The 22,794-nt window shown below is 35.5% G+C and overlaps 1 protein-coding gene across 1 annotated transcript in view; it reads left to right on the top strand.

The window, feature by feature from the left end:
- Nucleotides 1–4,551: 4,551 nt before the first annotated feature.
- Nucleotides 4,552–22,794, top strand: part of PXDN (peroxidasin) — a 60,629-nt gene continuing 42,386 nt past the window's right edge. The window contains exons 1-6 of the mRNA XM_026080501.1: nt 4,552–4,577; nt 5,810–5,881; nt 7,495–7,566; nt 14,187–14,258; nt 21,588–21,659; nt 22,229–22,300. Of these exons, the coding sequence (XP_025936286.1) occupies nt 4,552–4,577; nt 5,810–5,881; nt 7,495–7,566; nt 14,187–14,258; nt 21,588–21,659; nt 22,229–22,300 (386 nt within the window). The remainder of the gene's footprint in view (nt 4,578–5,809; nt 5,882–7,494; nt 7,567–14,186; nt 14,259–21,587; nt 21,660–22,228; nt 22,301–22,794) is intronic.

Here is a 22,794-nt window from a genome sequence, read left to right as displayed (position 1 = left end):
AATATTCATGTATTTAGGAATTTTCACTTTGTTTAATTAGGTAAAAATGTTGTTGCTATTTTTCACTATTAAAATGGAAATATTATTGGTTTCCTATTACTAAGAAAGGGCAGATTAAGAAGGTGGACTCATAGACAGATTTAGTTAAAAGAAAAAAAAAGAATTTAGCAGGAACAGAAGTTTTATTCATCAAGAGAAAAGGTTTCTGTAGCACAGCTCTTATTTGGTAACACAAGCTTTTTGTCACATACCAAAAAAAAACAACAACCCAAATAATTTGCGTTAAAGTATCACAAAGAAAATGTAAACCAGAGACAGAATTTCAGATAGGAAAAAATTTAGATAGCAAAAATCTTAAAATTAGATAATATTCATAGATTTTTGTCATATGAAATTTAGGCTTATTTATTTGTATTTATTTATATGCCGCACATGTAGATTATCTTAGAGATAATGGATTTACGTGAAAATCCCTTTACGGATGGGAGCCTGGGAAGCCTGCTGAGCAGGTGTTTGTAGGAGGCCTCTTGCCGTGTGCGGCGCGGTGTGTTGGTGCTGCGAGCAGAGCGGCAGGACCCGGCGCGTCCGCCTGCGCTGCAATGCGATCCTCGAGGGTGGCCAATTGCTAAATTGCTGGCGTGCTCCCTGGCACGTTCTTGGCCTCGGCACCCGAGCGCTATCCCAAACGTTTCCTGGTTGGGCTCCACGCGCCAGCACAGACCAGATGTCACGGGGCCAGGAAAATAATCCTGAGTGTATTTAGTTTACTTGGCCTATCTAAATGTTGTTTTGTTTGTGTTATGCAGCGGAGACATAGTTCTTAAAAGTAGTGGATTTAGCTTCTGTAGAAGACTGTCTGATTGAAGCATATTTCTACAACTTAAATTATTAAGCTCTGGAAGGTCACAAGACGGAGGAAAACAGTAACTATTAGTATCTATGATGATTTTGCTAATAAACAGAAAGATAAGTTTTAGGGCTTTATATTGAAGGGAAGGTTGTTTTAGCTGTAGTGGCTCTCCTTTTTTAAAAATGTAAATGCATGTGGATGTGTTTGGGAAAGAAAGCTAAGAGATAACACTATAAAAAACATTTTGTGAGGTCAAGCTAAAGTTTTCTGAAGGAAGATATTTAGTATTATTTTGGTTCAATGCTGTTTGTACAGGACCACAAGCTAAGAGGATTTGATACAAGAAAATTGCAGTAGTGTACTTTTTCATAAAAATCTCATTGTGCTGTCTGTGTATAATTTTAAAGAGTAATTGCTTTCACTGTGAAATATGTTATAAAAGAAGCAAAAGCTGAATTACTAGTTAGGTACACCAAATTTTTTCTTGAAAAACTGAATGCATGGCATTTAATTTTGGATTTTTTTTAAGGCTAAAATTCTATGCCCTCCTTGTAAGTGTTTGGGGAGTTCTTATTGGTTGTTTCATTTATTATTTTCCTTTCGCTAATAAATGTTAGCTGATGAGGAAAGGGAAAACATGACAGTCAAAAAATTGGGGTAGAGTACCTCAATCTACTATTTTAATCTTTTGGTGCACTCTGTCCTGTCATGGGAAGTCATGATTGCTGCCCTGAAGCAGAACAGATAGCTGGTGTGCAGTCACTGTGCAAAAGCAAAAGGAGGGACAACCAGAAAAGGTGATGGAGAAATGAATAGATTGAAGCAGGGCAGGGAACAGGCTCTTGGGACTAAAGTCACGTGGTGACATGATATGGACAGGAAGTAGTTTGAAAAAAAGGGACAAGAAACCTTATAATGCTGGTTAACCATGCATTACTTCAGCAAATGTCTTAAGAAATTGGGATCATATTGGCCTTGCTTGAGCTCCCAGTATTTATTCTTCACTCTAGCACTGTCCTCACTTGTTTGGTCCTTCCTCAGCATCAGCGCGTCCTCGGGCTTGCGCACCCAGTGTTCCTGCTTTGCTCGGTGCTCTCATCTGCTGCCCCTGTGCTCCCTGAAATGGGATTCCCAAAGTCAGGCAGGGTATTCCCGTGGACACGTAGTCTCTAGTGGGGCAGGATGGCATTTCGGGCCTGACAAACAGTGCTTCTGTTTAGTATGACATTTGCTTTTTCTTCACAATGGTATGGCATTGGTGAGTGATGCTCATTTTTGTCATCTGCCGAAATCTTAATTGGTTTTCTGAAGAACTGAGAGCCGTCCAGTTGCTCCTTGTCTCATAACTGTGTTATTGAACTGAATTATTTCTGCTTCTTAGAGGTTTATAACTTAAGGAGTGCTTCTGATCTGAGACATCTTCCAGAATATTTGCAGCCACTCCAAACTTGCCAACATGTTCATATTTAATAAGCTTACTTTTCCTTCCACCATCCCTATCTTGAAATATTGAAGAATATCTTATGGCAGATTTCTGTACAATTCTACTTGATACTACCTTTCAGTTGGATAACTAATTTTTGCTTATTCTCTGTTTTTCCCCTATCAGTTGTATCATTGCTTTACAGAAATTTCCTCTAAAGCATTTCTCTGACTTGTTTACATGAATAGCCTGTATGAAAAGCCTTCAACTATGTATATGGCTAATGGCTGCTAATAATTACTCTATTTCCCTTACCTACCTAGCTTATTACCCTGTTGTACAGGGAAATTAAGATAATTTGACATAATTTCTTCTTGAGACATCTATAGTGGTTATGACAACAACTTTCATCTTCTATGTACAAATAACACACAAAATATAATTACAATAATTTAGAGAGCAAAAGAGGTTGTGCTCTTTATTTTGAACAGCATTTGTGATCTCTCTCTCACTTGTTAGTATGGGGGATTTGGGGCTGAAAACTTAATGTAAAAACTTTAAATTAATGCATAGCAAGACTATTTGTTGAATTAATATATAAGCTCCCCTTTGAAGGAATATACCAAAATCTTAATCCTCCATTAAAGTCAGATTAACAAACAAGTTGTTTGTTTTTCTCCAATTCTAGTGTAATTTCGGTACTAATTTTAAACAAAAACATATAATAATTCTTTATCAAAATGTATTTTGCCATCATAGCACTCTGTGAAACATTTTACTTACAGACACCAAATGCACCCAGCTCTAGGAAAAATGTGGCTGCTGTGTTCTGTATGGCTCTTTTTGAATACCGCTACATAGAATGAGAACAAATGGGTAGGCTTTCAAACATGATTTTTTCTATAGCCTTCACAAGTTAATATGAGAAAGGAAATAGTGTCAGGAGTTGGCATAAAATATCACCATCTACAGTAATAATAAAATCATAAATTATTTTGACTGGCATTGTGAATCCAGTTATCATAGTGAATTACTGCAGAATGGATTTGACGAATCAAAATGGTCTCATATTGATGCTGGCTCAGAGGACTGTCTCCTTACTTCATTTCATTCGTTAAAGTTAAGTATGTATTTAGCAGCTTTGCTTGATTATAGCCAATACTCTTGTACTGCATGTGGATGAATGTATATTCTTTTATAGCTAAAAAGAAAATGTACAGTGTGTCAATGTTTACCTTTGGTAAAGATTTATTTTCATTTATGGATTTTACAAACATATAAGTACATAAAAGATTTGAGAAGTCCCCTGATGTTTAGTAGCTGAATCTTACTAGTTGTAACAGTATTTTGAGGCTTTTGAAAAACTGAATTGAGCTCCTAAATCCGATTGAATATTGGATTTTTTGCACTTTGGAATGTTTTACTTGAAATTAAAAAATTTTTTTGAATTGCAATAAATTTTCAGATAATCTAGGAGAAGGTTACAGTGCATTGGCATGTATAGTCAATAGTGATTGGAGAGGGATCTTAACAAGAGACAAGCCGTGCTCATATATATATGCAGCATGCCACGCTTGTGTAGGGAGCCGTCTGACTATCAACATTTCAGCATCTGAGATTCATACAGTCTTAGGAGGACTTTTTTTCCTCAGAGAAATGCGTGTTTCATGTGTGGTGTGTATTTCATGTGTGAATGATGCACAAAACATGAGTCTCTTTATCTGTAACTAATTAATTTTTTTAGTTCAAGCTAAAACAGTTTGTGCTTCTAAATCTAGAGGCCCCCTGCTCAGCTGGGAGTTGAGCAATGGAGTAGCCCTGCGTATGTACAGGCTGTTTAACTACGCTACGCTGAAATAAGGGACAGCAGTTTGTGCCTCTYATTTATTCCAGTCACTGATCAGATTTTTTGGTGGAGTGTAATGCAAACACAACCAAAYGCCAAGTGCTTTCCTTAGCGTGAACAAGAGGCCCCGTCTGACACCGCTTCTGTAGAAGAAGTCCTGGTGGGGCTGTTACTGCAGCTGGGCGGCTGCACCCTGCCTCGTGCACAGCCGCAGCCCGCCCGGGTCCCGCACGGGACCAGTGTACAGCAGCGCCTCTTTTGTTGGCTTTTCTGTATTTCCTGTGACTAAACACCAAATTCCAGAGAGATCTCCTGGTTACGTATTACCTGTTAATGCACAGTGCGGATTTATGTTTTGTTTAGGGCTGCTCTCTGGTGCCAAGGCTGACGTCGTGACGTGTTTATGCCCTACTTTTTGGAAGCARTTGATAAATGCGTGTTCTGAGAGTCATAGTGCAGTAAGTGCATGCGTAGCTCTTCAGATTTTCCTTACTTTCTGCTTCCCCCCCTTCTGCTTGCTTGCCACGGATGCGGAGAGGCGCTGGCGCACGCCTGTGCCCCTGACGAAGGGCCGGGGATGGGCGGACCTGCCCCTCCGGCCCTTCCCAGCCCGGCGCCTGGGGCCTTGCTCCGTGCTGGCTGTCACGGCTCTGGCCACGCAGCACGCCGACTCGGTTTGCCAGTCAGGAGCAAGCTATTTATCTCTGTGGGGGTTTGCTGCTGGTCCGGATTAGCTGTTAAATCAGTTTTCTGAGCAGACGGGGAAACGTGAAAGCAAGGCCGAGCCCACCGCCAGCCTGCAGGGCTCGGGGCCTGGAGACGAGGAAGGCAGCGAGAGGTAGGCTGTGCTCCTGCCCTCCTTGGCAGCCCGAGCTGTTTCAGGCTCGCTAGGCTAGAAGACAAATCTGGCAAAAGAAGTGGAAACGTCTTYGCTGAAGCAGTTTGGCATCCGGTGGGCAGAGGCCAAGGTGGAGCCGAGTGAGGGTGCGGGACAAGGCCGCCGCAGCCAGCGCCGCGGTGCCCAGGGCCGCCCCGGTGGAGACGTGAGGTCAGAAAAGCTCTTCTCTCCCCCTGTCTCTCCCGAGAAACTGAAGAGTTTCCTTCTGCTTGGACTGAACATGGTAAAAGCATATGAAAAACTAAGGGAAAGTATGATTAATTAAGAAAATCATTTGCTTCCAGCAGCTGGATTTGAGGCTTTAAAAGCAGGCCAAGGTGTAAAGCATTTAAGCCTCGTTATCCAGAACAAAAGAATGGAGTGTCTTAGTCTTGAAAGCTGTCTCATTTTTCCTTTCTTCCTGATCCCTGCTTTCTTCATCTGTTCTAGTGTATTATTTCCAAATAGATGTCAAAATGCCAAGGCAATTCGATTTAGTGAGATGTGATTCGGGAGCCCGCTGGAAGACGGTTCCCTGAGGAAGTGAACATCCGTCACGAATACAGGTTCAACTCAGAGACCGGCATTGGTGCCGCCTCCTGAGGCTGGATACGCTCTCTTTTGGTGAAACTTCTTGTTAAACTTGTTGCATAGGGTTTAGATTCGTTTTGCTTTCTCTCTTGGTCAAAAGCCATGGTTTACGGACAGAGGCAAGCATTCACACTGGTCACAAAAATTTGGGCTTAATTTGCTTTTTCATATGAAAAAATACATAGATTTTTCTAATGTGATTCTTCTTTCTTTATTCTACAGAGACCTAAGATTTAATAGGATTAAAGAAATCCAGCCTGGAGAGTTTAGACGGCTTAAAAACCTGAACACACTGTAAGTTATTTTTCAACCTAAAGTACTTTCCCTTTTTGATGTAATATGGTTAGTTTGATACTGTGCCAAATTTGCTTTCCTTTCATAGGTAAGTAGTCTCACAGATTTCAGCTGTAGTATTTACACAGGTGAAGGAAGCAAGATTTAGGCCCAAAGTGTTTGAAAGCAAGCAAAGCCAGGTATATGCCTATTACAGTAAAAAATCAAATTATTTACATCCTAATTTTCTTATTAACATTAGTTGATAAGAAATATGAAAAATACAGAACTTTATCATTTTTTCAAAATCATGTTAAATGACTTATGTGTAATATCACATATTAGATCATGCAGTTACAACAAAGTCGTTCAAAGATGTTCAAATGTGTTGCAGTTACAAACTATTTGACAAAATCTATTCCTAATGTTTCAAAGCAGTCCTATTCTAATGGGCTAGCCAGGACAATAGAAGAAGTTAGAAGACTTTGTTCTGGCTGAACTTCCTTTTATAGAGCTCTCTGATACCATACGTTTGTAAAGAGAAATCCATCTTTTGTAGAGATCTTTTTTACGCTCCCATAAGGCAAATAATGTGTATACAATCATTTTAACTTAGTATCTCAGTCTTTCCCTCAAACATGACTTTTGGAACAGATGCATGCATGTTTCTGTTCTCTTATGTATTTGCAGACATGAGAAAGAATTATTGATGTGGACAGTTGTTTTTCTTTTAAATATACATAACTGATGATTGCAAATTTGACTGCCTGTTTTCTAGAACACAGACAGGGTGTGAATTGAAATAAAATGCAGTGATATCAGTGAGTTTTGCATCATTATTATGTATTTGTCCTGCAAGCATATGAAAATAATTTATTGAGACATCTTGGTGTATAGTCACATCAGAGAATGATAGGACTTTCTCCCCGAAGTATATTGTCCAAATCTGTACTACCTAGGCATTTTCAGTGGCTATTCCTCTTCAGTCACCTTTCATCATACCTCTGTTTGTGCTCAGTCCCCAGTTCTGCATTTCAGTTTCTGTCAGATATCCACCCTCATGTTTTAGCTGTCCAAATCCCTGAGTTGAGCCCCGCAAGTCCCAAATAAAGACAGGATTCATTAGGTTTGGAATTTCATACATCCGTGCAATCAAGGATGGAGGCAAAGCTGTGAATACAGACAGTTGTGTTCATGCATGACGTAAAGGGTCCAGAATAGTACACGGAATATTGCTAAGAAACACTCTAGGGAAAGCCAGTTAGATCTACCTGTTAATAAGAAATCTTTGTTAATATCAATTTTATTGATTTCAACCCTCTGTTTAGACTTGGGACCAGGATTTTTTTCCTCCATTCTAACCTCAGATACCTGCAAAAAGTTAAACTATTTCAGCTTTTAGATGATTTTTTTTTTTTATTTCTGTCTAATCTTTATAGATTTCACATCTGAAAAGTACTAAGAAGCTGTAAGCATTTCACTTTCTGCCAACTGTTACTGTTAAGGAACAATTGTTGTTGTTGTTGTTTTGGTTTTCTTTTTAATGGTGCATTTATATCTGCTGTTACACATTTTGGCTTTTTTCCTACAGATCTTCTATGTTAAAATAAACAGTTGTTTATTTCTTTTTATAGGCTTCTAAACAACAATCAAATTAAAAGAATACCTAGTGGGGCATTTGAAGACCTTGAAAATCTGAAATATCTGTAAGTTAAATGAATTTGACCTTTTGTATCAAAATGTAATTGAACTTAACTTCTGAAATGGGAAAGTGTTTTAATCTGAAATTGTGTTTTAATCTGACTCACTGTTTCATGTCACAAACTGCTTTGAAAATTTGTGAAATTAAATTGCTAGGGGTGGAGGGAGACAGAATTGTGAATCTTTGTTTCTATAAATAGGTGGTTTGAGGTTTGCTAACACAAGACTGAGATATTTGTTTATAGGCTGCTGGTTTTAAAGGAGTTACTAGGTGCTATTTACCAAATTCAATTTGTAAAATAATTTAAAAAGGAGTATGCTGAAAGATTAGGAGGTCACCTTTTAAAAGGTTCGTTGAAATTTTCATACAGATACTTTTTTTAATTTGTATTTTGAAAAATGATTGAAGAGCAGTTAGTCCAAGATTTCTAGTTATATAAGCTTGGAATTAAAATAAACTTTTTAACTACCCCCGAATTGTTCACTGGATGCAGTATATGTTTATAAGAGAAAAATCAAGTCAAACTGAAAATAGAAAAAATATTTTTCATTAACCATAGGGTCTAGGTCTTAATGCAACCTGTACATTTTAAGAATAATTCTTCCCATTTTTAGCAAATGTGTCATTTGTCTTAATTACTCAAATAAACAACAGATATCCAAAAAGTTGTTTATCTATAAAAAAGACTCTATAGCTAAATAGTGAATAGTCGTGGCTTCTCAACTCTAGTCTCTGGAGTCTATCTTGTGTAGTGTCATATGAGAAACTTTTATTGATTATTGTTAGAGTGGTGTACATAAAAAGAATGATCACTTTCTGATTTCACTGTTTTGGAAATAATTCAAAAATTTATTTTTCCGTCTAATTTTCAAGAATGTAACCTGGATAGATCTAAGGAGAGAAGAGATGGGAGGGAAATAAAATTCACATAGATTTGTGCAGATGTGCCACTTGGTTTTCAAAGCTGTATTTGATTACATTCCCTAGTCTCATTTTTATGTATATCATCTTTCAGTAATAAAATTGTTTACTCAGTATAAAACTGGAGGAAAGAGAATGTTGAACAGACTGTCCCCAATGAATTATTAAAGACCATACTGTATTTGTTACAGGACATGTTTGTATGGTGGAGCTGGTGTTTTGTAACCTTAGATGTAAAATAAGTAAAGTACTTTAGTCATCCTGAATTAGTACACCTTAACTACTTTACATAGTAACTGTACAGAAATGTTGTTAGATTCTTATTAGTTCTTTATTTCACGTGCTTGTTTTTATATAGCTRTATTAAAACTGAGATAATACTGAACTATACACACTGTTCAGTTCAATGAAAGAGTGAAAAGAGGTTACTGAACTACTACATATGTTTGTTTTCATGTATATGTGTTAATGTATATATAGATCCATATTACTAAGAGGAAGATTTTTTCCTTTTCCTCTTGTTCCCTGGAAATTTTGAATATAATATAGAAGCTAATTGTGGTAGTGGATTCAGTTGGAGAGAGCTCTTCTTTAAAACCATCCTCTCAGTTTTGATAAAATAGTCTTTAAAACCTTTTGCCTGTTTCAGTGGACTGTGCTATAAATGTCTGGAATTGTACAGCCTTAAAATTATGAAATTCCCAGTACTGGCAGATACTAATATAGGAGGCTCAAATGTACCAAATATGGTTGAGCTGCAGTGACAATTTCAGTTGAGTAAGCACAAGTTAAGTGTGTTCTGTGGAACAAAGGAAACAAAACTGGCCATTTTTTCCCAATAGGATCAGCTGAAATAGAAATTAGGGAGAATGAGATTGTTCTTTAATAAAAGCTAGAAATATTGTTCAGGATTTAATGTTATATAGACAAATGACCTGAAATGTTTCAGATTTGTTTACTGAGGATGGCCTAATCCTATGGATATTTGCAAATATAGCTTGTCCTGTTTCAGAGGATGACGTTATTAGTACATTATGCTACTCGCTGTTAAGGGAACTGAAGTACTGGATTGCAGTTGGTTCTGAAAATGTGTACTTTACTGAGTAATTTTAGAAAGCCTGTCTTTTCTCAGTGGCTTAGATTTAGCAAAATGTAAGTTTTATTGTATATAAAGAAACAAGGTCAGTGTCTGAGAGAGAGGGATATCAAGATCCATTCCTGTATCTCTGCTGCACATCAATTTTTATGCTTTCAGACAAAACTTTCTCCTGCATATCTCACAGAAGCCCCAGAATTTTCAAATGATTCTTTGTATTGTTTGTATCTGAAATTGACTGTAGAGTTTTGTGAGATACTTTATCTTGTGAGATACTGTTTATCTTTAGAATTGTCTGGCTGGAGAACAAATATTGACAAAGATTAATGATCTTGCCACAATTTTCTGTACATTAAAAAAATTAATCATTGTAGAAGTTGGCGCTTAAATTATAAAAAGAAAATTATGCACATACGATTTTTGAAGATCATTTTTTATGATTTTTTTTTATTCTTTATATAATTGAAGTGTTGACAGTTCCATAAACAGTTTTGCATGGTTGCGCTGTTTGTGGTAATAATGTGTCTTTGAATTCCTACACTAAAAGTTGGACAGAAACAGATGTCATTATCATTGTTTTGCAGGAAACTAAGAGGATGCTTTTTCTGTCTTTCTGTCTTCTTTCATGTACCTTAGAGTTGGCAATATGATTCTTTAGTAAAGACCAAAAAAGCATTAGTAGCTTGGACCTCAGATGCAATATATTTTCTGTGTGTTTATACTGTACCTTGGTAATTCAGTATAATTTTTTGGTGTTACATTCCCTGTTCTGCAAGGGATAATGTAAACACTGGTATCTAAAATAAATGTTAAAAGTCGTCTTCATATGAGCAAAATAATTGATAACATGTTTGTAATTTTTTGCTCCTGATATATCATGTGTATGTATATGTATACATGATATATGCAGTACACTATATATATTTTATTGACTTCCTGTAAGTTGTTCAGTTAATTGACTTGTGGTGATAGTGCAGAAAGATGAGAAAGAAAAGCTCCCCAAACTTGTGATACAGATGCGTGCAGATTTGTGGAAAATTGGTAGGATAATCCTTTCTGATCCTGAAACTCAACAGTTTACTCTCCAGGACAGAAGATAACTGAAAGTTGAAGGTAGAGACATATTACAGGTATAACATGTAGGGTGTTATATGATCTGGAATCAGCAGTGGAAAAGTTGAAGTTAAAGTAAAAAGGAGAAGAAAGAATTTAGGGAGGAGATGTGGGGAAAATGTAAGTCTAATGTACAGTAGCAATTACAAAGAGCTTTCTGGATAAGAGAATGTGCTTGATAGCTACAGAGCAGTAAGCTAGAAGCCAGTTTGAAAGAAGTGCTGGAAATAAAAATGGAAAACTAAAATTATTTTGGCAGCAATATTGAGGCGTATTCACTTAGTAAGAAAAGAGGAGGTTAAGAATCACATGAGAAAACTGTGGTCAAAGGGAATCAAAACTGTTTTTTAGCAGTGTAAAATATATCAGTTTTGGAAATGTAGCAAGATTTGATTTGCGTTTGGTAAATCGAGTGCTAGTGACAGAATATACATTGCAGGTTTACCAGATTGCTGAATTGTTGACCTTTCTTACCTCACAGTTCCTTATATCTTCTGCTTATATTACATTCTTTCTATGTAACCTTCTGCCATTGTTGCTGTTATGGTCATGCTACTTTTTCCTTTGAATACCTCCAGCAGTTCCCAATCTCATGTCTTTGCATTCTATCAGCTGTCTCCTTTATGTTTCTATATAAGTCTCTCTTTGCTATTTTTATTTACTTGTCATGTTTCACTCTACACTGTCTCATATTGCCATTACTTTTTACTTTTTTTCCTCTACCACACAAATACCTCTGTTGCCTACATGACTTTTTACAATCCTTAAAATTATCCTTATAAAGGACTTTTTTTTTTTTTTTAATTTAAGACTAATTGACCTACTTTTCTGACAACTGATTGCTTATTTGCCTGTTCATTTCCAAAACTGTATGACCAATACCTCTGGCCACACTTGGCTTTAATTACATTTCTGGAAAGTGCTAGTTCTTTGTGAACTCTACAGGAAAAAATTAATAGCAATTTTAGAAAATAATATAATGTCATATTAGAATATACCCCTTGTCATTTTAATCCACTGTTTATTCATCCTTTGAAAAATGCTAATGATTTAGGTGTGCTAACAGAGCTTTTAGGTAAGTCAAGTTACTTTGTCCTTAATTATACTTTAAATCAGTTTTCTGCTAATGTGACTAGGATAAATTGTGAGAATATTTTTGTTAAAGGTTGGCTCAGTATTTGTAAAGTTTCACTTTTTAGGCACAGCTGAATTTTAGAAAGATGAATATTTTCATGAGTTCTACTTAGTTGTGTTTTGTATTCTGTCATCTCTCTGTTCACTAGGTAAATATATATATATATATATGTTTATTTATTTATATATATATATTTTTCCAGTTAATATCATATCCAGTTCTCCCCTGGGAAGCATCTACACTACGCTAAATGAAAGTGTGGTGAACAATTCTGTCATAGGACATACCTTTTTTAGTCTTGGGGTTACTGGTAGTTTGTCTGTAGAAAGGGACAGTGATGGATGGAAGTCAGTGGCCTGTCCTGTAGCTGCTGCTTGAGAGGGTTCTCTGATCCACATGGAAAAAGCTGTAGTTTAAGGATGAATTTGAACTCATTTCTGTAGATTGAAAATTGAGAAGGGTTCAAATCTGCAGATACGCTGTGGATACTTAATTGAGTCTTTTTATCAAAAGCATCTGAAACCACCTTGTTCACGAGTCTGTTCAGAAGTTTAGCACTCAGAGGAAGAAGCCTTAATTTCCAAACTGCTAAGTTGAGTATATCCAAGGCTATTCAGTCTTTGAAATTTTCCAATAAGTGAGAAGAAATGGCGCGTTTAAAATTCTTGCTGGAGAAAAAGGTAGGAATTTAATATCATACAGACAAGAATATTAAGGAGAGACAAAGCAGTAATAACTGCTCAAAGCAGTAATAACCTCAAATAAATTGATGTATCTGAGTCTAAGAAAATACTTGACTACCTCTGAGTGGGTATTTTTTGAAAATGGAATAAAAACTAATTCTTCATCCAACATAAGCTTAATACATTTATTCTCCCACTTTTCAAATGCATTTCTAAGTTTTTTACAGTAATTTCACGTGACATTATTTTTCTTTCAGTTTAAGTTGTTCAGATTTTTGATCATTTTAAAAACCTTAATTTTTTTATTTCCTAGTTGTTCTCATATTGGAGGAACTCTGCTTTTTGTTCAGATACATGCCTATATTAAGCAAGCACCCTGAGTCTGTATATATCAATATGTTGGGATTTCAGCAACCGATAAATTGAAAAACTTTACACTTAAGAGAAGGATGCTACTCCATATTGCCTCCCAAAGTTGTCATGCAGTGAACATGAGATGCCTACAGCCTTTTTCCTCAATAGGGTCTATTGTGAAATGTTGGGCTTTCTCAAGCCAGTGTGAAAACTGGCACCAATTCCAATAAGGCTGGTATTTTATCTGTGGTGTCAGAAGAAGTCTGCAATATTTCCAGTAAGTTACTGAAAACTATAATGATACGAAAGCCAAAAAGACTACTAATAAAATGCCTGCTAATAAAATGATATGTGGTCCAAAATGTCTTCATCCCTGTTTTGTAGAAACCATGCCTGATTAACTTAGTCCCAAATCATTTGCCAAATAATTGTGAAATAGTTAGGGAACCTGCAACCTAACCTAACACAAAAAGAGAATAACTGAAAAAGTCTTTTCTGTTGCTGCCTCCATGCAGAAATGGTCATCAGCTGAACTGTGTGATTTTTTTTCTCAAACTCTCTCTCACTAAACCATCATTACTGTAAAGAGCATGATAAACATGAGCACATACACTGATCCATCCAGAAACTGGTGAATTTTATTTCTGTAAGAAAGGTATAGACAGCACATGTGAACATACTGATACCCTGCATGTGTTTATTCTGGTTATATTATGAGTATCAACAGGGATCCATCTTCTATACAGTGATAAAACAAATAAAATACTGTTTTTCTGATACAATAGCAGTATTGTGACTTGTATTTCTTTGTAAATATTTTAAAGGTAACACAGGAGAAGTTATAAAAATTCTCACTTTTTGTTCTCCAAATCCAGTAAAAAGAAAAATTCCTTTATAATTTGAAAATTTGTACCAGTGTTCAGATGAGATATTTTAATGAAAACAAGAGGCCAATGGCATCCCCGGTGTATTTTGGAAAAAGCAATTTGATGCAATTCTGTTTCTTTAAGTTGAATTCATTTTGACTTTTGGCAAGCCCATCAAGAAACTGAGGGGCAAAGAAACAGTAAGTAATAACAGTGAGAACTGGGAAGCTAAAGACAGCCTTAGGGCCTACAAGGCCCCAGATTTTTTTCCTAGCAGACATTTGGGATGAATTCTCAAGAACAAAGTATTTTTTGTGTATGTGTTTAGTTTTTGTTTTGTATTTTTTCCTAATATGTAGTTGAAAAGCTGTCTTCATGTGTCAACTTAATTCTTCTTTTCCACCTCCATGTACCTTTTGTTTGTGTACTAATATTACTGATTGTTTCTTGTTTCAGCTATTTGTACAAGAATGAAATCCAGTCAATTGACAGGCAAGCATTTAAAGGACTTGCCTCTCTAGAACAACTGTAAGTGCCTTTTCTCTTCTGTGCTGTCCTCTCCATGGTTCCCCTGCAGAGGAAAAGTGCACGCCTTGAACAGTGCCTTCTGCCTGCATGCTTTGCATGTCTGCACTGAATGGGTTGTTAGTCACATAGTCCTATAATCATTTGCATGTGAAAAAAACAAGAATGATCTCTGTGTCAAATTCCTCATTTCTATGTTTGTCTTTTATTTGTGATTTGCATTCCCGGTGCCCCTCTACATTACAAAATACCTTCGAAGAAGAAGCAAAATCGTGGAAAATGTTGAAAAGCAGTGTGTATTGCTAAGAGATAGATTCTAATTTCCTTTCTGTAGGTTTTGTAACACTGCAATTCCTTTGACTGCAGCAGTTATTTTGTTTTAAGACAGCATAGCTAAAGCTGAATTAGCTTCTTGAATTCAGAATAGATTTTAAAATTAAAATCTTACTGTTATTGATACATGTTAAAGTTAATGGACCTGTTAGTCATTGCCATATACAGACATTTAAAAAGTAAGAAAATTCAATGTTTTTAAAGTAGATATTTCAGTAATCTGTCTTCTAAAAAGATTGATTAAAATCTTACTCCTTTTCCTGTGTAATGACTGAAGACTAATATCCATTGCAAATGAATGAAAAATACAGTCAATAGCATGACAAAAACTGATTGTATTGATTTCCATTAAGTTTAACTATATTTTGTTTTACAATTGGAAAGCCTCACTATACATTCATTATGGTAATGCTTAGAAAAATAGAAAATGCTATAAATACATTGATATTTCACAATCTAACTGCCAAATTAAAATACCAGAGTGAGTTCTGTAGCATATAAATTTGAGAGGGGGGCAACATCTTTCTTCCAGGCCTAATACAAATTTTGAAAACTCCTGACAGTTTTCAGTATATTACAACTTTTTATTACATGTATCAGCTTCTGTGTTACTCTAAGACTCTAGTGGACATTAGTGGACATAGTGTGTTGTGTATTTGAAATAAAACAACACTTGAGAAAGTGTACAGAATTATACAAGCTCATTTTAGAAGGAAATAGATGCCTTTTGAAGGAAGARCTTCTATACAGAACATAAGTGATAATTGTAAAACATACATAAAATTGTCATTTGTTTCCTTAATGCCTTTCTCTTCCTCTTCCTCCTACTCTAGAAATGATTACTGCAGCATATTGACAGCAACTGGTAGGGCTTACTTGCATGATGATAGCAATTCTTATTTTCTATGTAGAATTTTAAATGTTGAGGTCCATTTATTGAATTATAATGCTTCCAAAATAATATTCTTCCACATGTCCCAAGCCTGATATGCTGCAAGTGGAAACAGGTGGACTTTTTTTCCTCTGCTCTGTTTCTTGCTTATGACTGAAAGACATAAATCACTTCAGAATATTAACACATTCTTTGTGTACTTTTCCACTAGRTCTCAGTTAAGCTTCTCTGGCCTGCAGTAGTATCACACAGTATCAACTTAAGCTCTAACTCGAAACATCAGTATTATTCCATATAAAATTAAGTTTAAACAAAATTTGAGTTTCATTTCTAGCCGTAAAGTATGGAAATGGAGCCTGACACAGCTGCTGTGCAGTGACTGCCCTTGAAGAGTTGCATCAGTTGCCACAAGCAGGGCATACAGCTGCTCCGAGCTGCCTCAGAGAATGACTATCCTGTTAGATATAAATTATAAAGCTTGGGGTTTTTGTTTTTTTGTTTTTTTTTTAAGAACCGTTTTCATAGGTAGATCTTAAAAAGAAGGCTCAGCAGATGAGAAAATACGAGCACAGGAAACCAGTGGCTGGCCTGGAAATAAATTGAATAGAGGATATTCATTAAGATTTGTAGTTTATGGAGAAATATAGGCATCTTACATATAAAAGTAGGGTCTGACTCTACAAGGTCTGTTTCATCTTCAGAGAGAGACTATGTTCACAAGACAAAAGTTACTCTCTGTGAATACATCCTAAGTGCTCTAACTTCAATTTAGGGCCATATCAGCTRTTTAGTATGATGTGTCTGTGTTTGAAGCTTCTATGGCCTTGAGTTATTAAACACATTTTGCTACCTGGATTTGGTGACTTTCTCAAACATTTTTGTCATTACTCTGTATAGTTCCTAGAGGGAAAGTTATAGGTCAACCTCTAAAGGGAACATTTGATTCATAGTATTTTTTGTACTTGAATGAAACAGAATGAAACTGGTAGGTTGTTTTTTTTTTTTAACTTAACAGCATAACAAACACTTTTCCCTTTTTTTTTTTCCCATTATACCTGTTCTTGAGTTACAATAATGGGAGAGAAGCTGTAAATATAGTTTGCTTTAAGAGCACAGTTGCATGTATAAGGGACGAAAAAGAACAGCAGCAGCAAATAGTGCTGTTGCTGGGCAGCATCCTACTTTAACCTCTGTGACAGAATTCTTAACGCTGATGTAGTAGAAATATCTTTTTATTCTAAAATTTCTGCCAAGAGAATAAGATCTTTGAATCAGATTTTGAAACTCCTTGTACTAGAATAAATGCTGAAAAGCTTGGCAGCTTTAGATGCTCAAACAGACTGAGGACTTTAGCCACATATGTTTCGTCAGCTAAATATTCAGTCATGGCAAATCATGAAAGGAATAAGTCAGGTGATTAAAAGCTGCCACTTACTACCAGTTCAGACCCTGCAGAAGACGTGTTTGGGGCTGGCAAATATGACACAAACTGCAGGGAACTTGCATTCTTTCAGAGCAGCAGCTAGAAGCCAGCCAGAGCACCCGCAGGCATCTAAAACTGCTTCTGTTTGCCTGGTCTAGGCAAGTGAATCCCACCTGCAATGTCACAAATACCTGGCTTGGGAAGCCACAGGCATTTTGTATTTGGATTCCAGAAACTGTGCTCTATATTTAGTGTATTTCAAGATGCATGTACTTGTTATGTGGCTTTTCTTCCAAGTAGCTACTATATTTTTGGGATCTCAGCTTAAGTACGTTTCATGTACTAGGGACAAAAAAGCTTTCTCTGCAGTCCTTGACTAATAGGAGCCCCAAATACTAATCAAATTATTAAGTTTTATCTCTGCACTTAATTTTAGTGGAATACTAATTATACATTTTCTTTTTCATATTAATGTATTAATTTTGCTCTTTATAAACTGTTATAAGAATTTTATTTAGTTTATGTACATATGTACGTATATTTGGGAAAATGAATACATTATAACATGTTCTTTTACATACAGTGATGCAGTTTCTTATATTCATTTTATTTATTATCCTTAATCCAATTTTCCATAGCTTTGAAATGTTAATATAAAATTTTCAAATTTTTTGTTAGAAAGAGTTCCCGTTTGTTGCATTAATATATGTATGTGCATTTATGTACATTTAACACAGCAGAACCTGTGTGAGCACTTGATTAAAATCTCATTGCATTGCTAAAAATAACTATAGTAAGGAATAATGAATGAGAATAAAATAAAATAAAACAAAAAACAAAGGAGCCTTGAGAAGTGTAATATATCTCTATTATTCTAAAAAAAGATCAGCTAGGGTCAACCAACATAAATGACTGGAAACAGACATTTATCTAGCCTTATTTAAAAAGCCTTTAAAGAGAGGATTCCATAATCTCCTTAAGCATCCTGTTCCAGTACTTTAAATCATTATTGTTATGTCAAATCTAAATCTCCTTCCTTGTGGTTTAAGCTTGTTACTTCTTGTCATACCCCTGGGCATGGAAAGTTCTTTGATAAATGTAGGAAAAATCTGTTTGTTCATTCTCTTTCAAATAATCAAAATGCCAAACAAACTATTTAAGTACCTAGATTATACTCTACTAATGAATTTTGAGTACTTTTTTCAAAGACGGGGAGATATTATTAGAAATGAACAATAGGCATATATGTTAAAGGCAATCCTTAATAAAAATATTATGCTACAAAGATACAATCCTAAATTTAGTGCTGTAAAACAAGACAAATGCCACTAGGAGTGAATTTTACCTTACATATTCATACTCCAACGTTAAAAATAAGAAGGAGAAAATCTGTACTATGCTTATTTGATCAAACTTTTATCTTCCTCTAGATGTTTTTTTTTTTCCTATAGCTATGTCCTTTCCTCTGCTTCCTACTTGACAACAAATTCTGAATCAAAAAAGGAGGATACAAGGGTCTCTTAAAATCATTTTTGCATGCTTTTTTGAAAATCTTTTTTATATCAACTTCATTACATTATACTACTATTTTTTTAAGAGCATGTAATATTCTGAACATACAAGATGTCTATATAGACATGCCAGTATGAGGTACTTCTTGAATATACTTTTTGGATGAATTTTCAGTCCAAGAAATTCTTATATTATTTACAGTCTTAAAAATTCTTAAAAAGCATTTATGTGGCTCATACAAGAAAAGGATGTAAGCAATAAACCTAAGTGATAACATATGATTAAAGCTCAGGTCATAGCACTAAAAATTTTTTAATTATTATTATTATTATTATAGACTTATAATGCAATCTGGGTTCTTCTCCACTTTTTCTGAATTACACTTGCTGCTAATGATTTTGTTCACATATTTAACATCTTATTCTGTTCATAAGTTGCCTGAGAAATTAGAACTTTCTTGAGCTCATAGTTTAAAAACTCGCAAATCCCAACAAACTAATCATATCAAGCAGTTAAGAATATTTCACAGTTGGGCTTCATTATTTGATTTTTGAGCTGCTTTAGGCAGCATGGTTTCTGATGAGGTAAAATAACTTTTACAGTGTGCTTTAATGCCTGAATTACTGTTGTGATTATCTAGATTGTAAACAAGGCGAGATTTATAACAGAAGTATTGTTTAAATTAGATTGATTAGTATCGGTGGAAAAAACAGATGAGTTTTCAGGCACAATAAGCCATTCTTTACATCTGAAATTAAAGCAGTAGACTTGAATACTAACTAGCAGTTATGAGCTGGTGCTCCAGGTTTAATTAGGTATGCATCACTCAAACCGACTGAGATGTGCTCTCTCTTTCTCTGTCTTTGCTAATCTTGCCTCTGATCCATAGACTGAAAGAAGGGCTTGTGTGCCTGGAAGCTTGTTTTCCTCCATCCCTGGTAGCTGGTCTAGTAAGAGGTATTACTTGTACTTTCCTTGTCAATGCCAAAGAAATATGAGAAATCCTTAGGAAGATTAATTGTCTGAGAAGACAAGGAGACTACTTTTGCAAGGTACTCATGGTTGATAAAAATGCAAGAAGAATTCACTATATATATATATATATATATGAATGTATGTATGTATGTGTGTGTGTATGTGTATATATATACATATATATGTATGTATATATATAAAAAACACCCCCGTTTGCTGCGCAAGAAGAAAGGATGCATGTAATTATTTCCAAAAAGAAAGCTTCTTCAGAAGTAATGAGCCCTAGTTGTGTCTGCTTTTCTCTATATGCTCTTTTCTCTCACTGCGGTGATCTCTGTGTTGATTTTTCCCCCTCCCAAACGTCCCCCAGGACTAGGGGCTGGGGACAAGAGAGAGGAGTGCTGCAGCTCTTTGGGAGCGGTGCTTGTGCTGGCTGCATGACTAGGTCTTGCCCAAAGGGGTAAATAATGCCTCAGTGCTGCTAGTCTTTTCCTCAGAGCTAGATCTAGCTGCAGTCTCCCTTCTCTCTGCTGTCAATTCTAATGAAACTTGCAGGAAGAAACTGCCTTTGAGACGTCTGTCTTTGAAATTTAGTTGAAATTGGCCCATAGTTTTGAAAAGGAGATGATGCAGACACAGCATGATTATGCATTTTTTGTTTCCTTATAAAAACAGGATCAGAATCTATTATTGTTATGATTTATCACAGAAATGGCCACAAATTGCCTTGGCAGTAAGCAGACTTAACACTTGGATGTGTCTGATTGCATTCGTGCTGATTTATTGGCTTTTTCTGTGCTCCCCATTGATTGCTTACTGACTTCGCTTACCGGCTTGCACTTTCTCCATGCTGTTAGTGGGGGAACTGGTAGCTTGCCAGGCACGTGCCTGGCTTCACAGCTGCACGCGCCTTCCAGAGCTGTGAATAACTGGTTTCTAAGGCAAGCGCCGCTTGCTCCTGCTCTCCTATGTCTCTGGCAACCATTTAGTTCAGGTCAGGGATCAGAATATGTGCAGTGTTTCAGTGCAAGGGAGTTCCTTTCTCCTTCTTACTTGTCATGTTGAAGGACTGATTTTCAGGAGATTTTTGGGTCTGGGATTTTCTCTTTGTTTTTAAATGATGGGCTTTTTTATTCTTCAACCCACTGTGTTTTTTATGTGTGCAAGTTCTTCTCCAGATGTTCCAGAATATAAGTCAAGAGGTATCGATCAAAAAGGAAACTTTAGGAGGTTTGGATACCTTTGGATATAATCAGGATCCAAAGTCTATAAATCATTTTCACAGTTCCTTGTGCAATTCTATCAATTACTTCTTGTTTTTTCTTCTGCAAAGTTACAGAATACTTACTCAACATAGTCAAGAGTGGTATGAGCCTGACTTTGCAATCCTTACCTATGAATAGCCCATTGTCACAGCAGTTATAGACTAATAATCTGTTTAATTATCTTGTTATCTCAAACTTTTTCAGTCTTACAGAATTAATAGCTGTATAAAATTAATGCCTTACATATGCATCAACAAACCTTCAAACAGAGCACAGCTGGGGTGTACACTGATCACGGGGAAGTCCTTTGTCTAAGAATAATTCAATCAAAATAAAGCTGTTTTATGTTACAATTTTTTTTTTTTGCCTATAGCTTTTGCAAGCTTTTGTACCTTTAAATGCCAGGATACATGGACTAGAGCAGATTACTCTTTGGAATCTTTTAAAATTTTTGCTCAATCTGATGGTACTAAAAACACTTGCCAACAGAAAATGCTATTCTACTGGAAATTTTAAATGTTTTCTAACCAACCTACAACATTTTCCTGTAAAAAAAAMCCCCAAATTTTATTTTTTCATATATATTTATTCATATATACATACTAATAAAAAAAAGACTTGACAAGGTGTTCAAAGGACTGGTAGCTCCAAAATCTCCAAAATAATGGTCTTCAAGCAATTTTTTTTACATGTATATGTACACATGCCCACATGCTTATTAGATATACAGTGGTCTCTAAACTCTTCTTGTCAAGTCCTGTATCTCCCATATAAAAGCACAAGATTCAGATGATATCAGAAGAAAGTTATGTCACTACATCATTACCTTTCAGTCATTTAGATATGTTAACAACATCAAAATGCTTTGTAATATTTCAGCTTCATTAAATAAACTGTTTCAGTATTTTTCTTTTTGTTTAACTTATTTTCAGGTATCTGCACTTTAATCAAATAGAAACGTTGGAACCTGAATCCTTTACCCATCTTCCAAAACTTGAAAGGCTGTAAGTTTGTTTATCTTGGGGTAAGATACAGAAAAGACAGCTTGCTTCTTTGTTTGAATTAGATCAAATGTTTGAAACCAGAAAATAATATTCTTATCTTTCCTGTAGACAATTTTTAATCTAACATTATAATTGTAAATACTAAGTAGTCTTTGCCGAGGATACCTTGGTCAGGCCTGCCTTAGGCACATGCAGAAGTAAATGTTACTTGGGGTATATTCTTCTGTTACAAAACTTATGTGCCAAGGAGTTGTGATTTGTGTTTGACTAAAATATATGTTAGGAATTGAGAAGTAGAAGATTTACATTGTGACTTTTTAAATTGCTCCTTCAGATGCAAACCCCCTCTTTTTTGATTGCTTTGTCATTTTATGGCTTTTTTCTCACATGGACATATCAAATACACCTTGGAAGCCATGTGAAAAATAGCAGCCTATGAGTTAGTAAAGAAAGGTTCATTTTTTTTATTTTGTAAAATTAATTTCTCTTAAAGGAGTTTCAGAAGAATGTAAATGGAATGAGAGCATTACATTACATTATTACATGCATCTTTCTGTGCTTTTTAACAGATTTTTGCATAACAACAGAATAGCTCATTTGATTCCTGGAACATTTAGTCACTTAGAATCTATGAAGAGACTGTAAGTAAATTGAATTATTATTGAACTAAAAAAAAAAAAAAAAATTAAAATAATCTCATTATGCTGTATCTCTTCTTGCAGTGTTTACCTTCCTTGACAATGCTTTTCATTGTGTAATTGTTCTAAATGTTACAGAATTTTTCTGAAGCTGAGCTCCAGTTGTTTACTTTATATAGATTCAGACCATTTGCTTCCTGTCCAACTGTCTTTAGTGACTAAGTCCTTTTGTTTGTTTCCTGTCTTGGAATTATTTGTAGTCTTACGGTCTTGTTCATTACGAATCCATTGTTTTGTAGACTAAATAATATACGCTGCTCCTTGATTTTTTTTTTTTTTTTTTCAATTACTGGACTACCCTTTTAAGATCTCTTTGAGTAATTGACTATCGTGGTGTCTTCCTTGCTTGTTTTTCTTATCCTTATTTAAGTATAAATTTTTCAGAGGTGCTCAGTGGTTTAAGAACATAAGTATTATTTTCAAAAGCAACTCCACAG

Source organism: Apteryx rowi, unplaced genomic scaffold (genome assembly GCF_003343035.1).
Source record: "Apteryx rowi isolate R43461 unplaced genomic scaffold, aptRow1 scaffold_523, whole genome shotgun sequence".
Classification (NCBI taxonomy): domain Eukaryota; kingdom Metazoa; phylum Chordata; class Aves; order Apterygiformes; family Apterygidae; genus Apteryx; species Apteryx rowi.
Note: the sequence above shows the minus strand (reverse complement) of the source record. Positions and strands in the feature narration are given on the sequence as shown.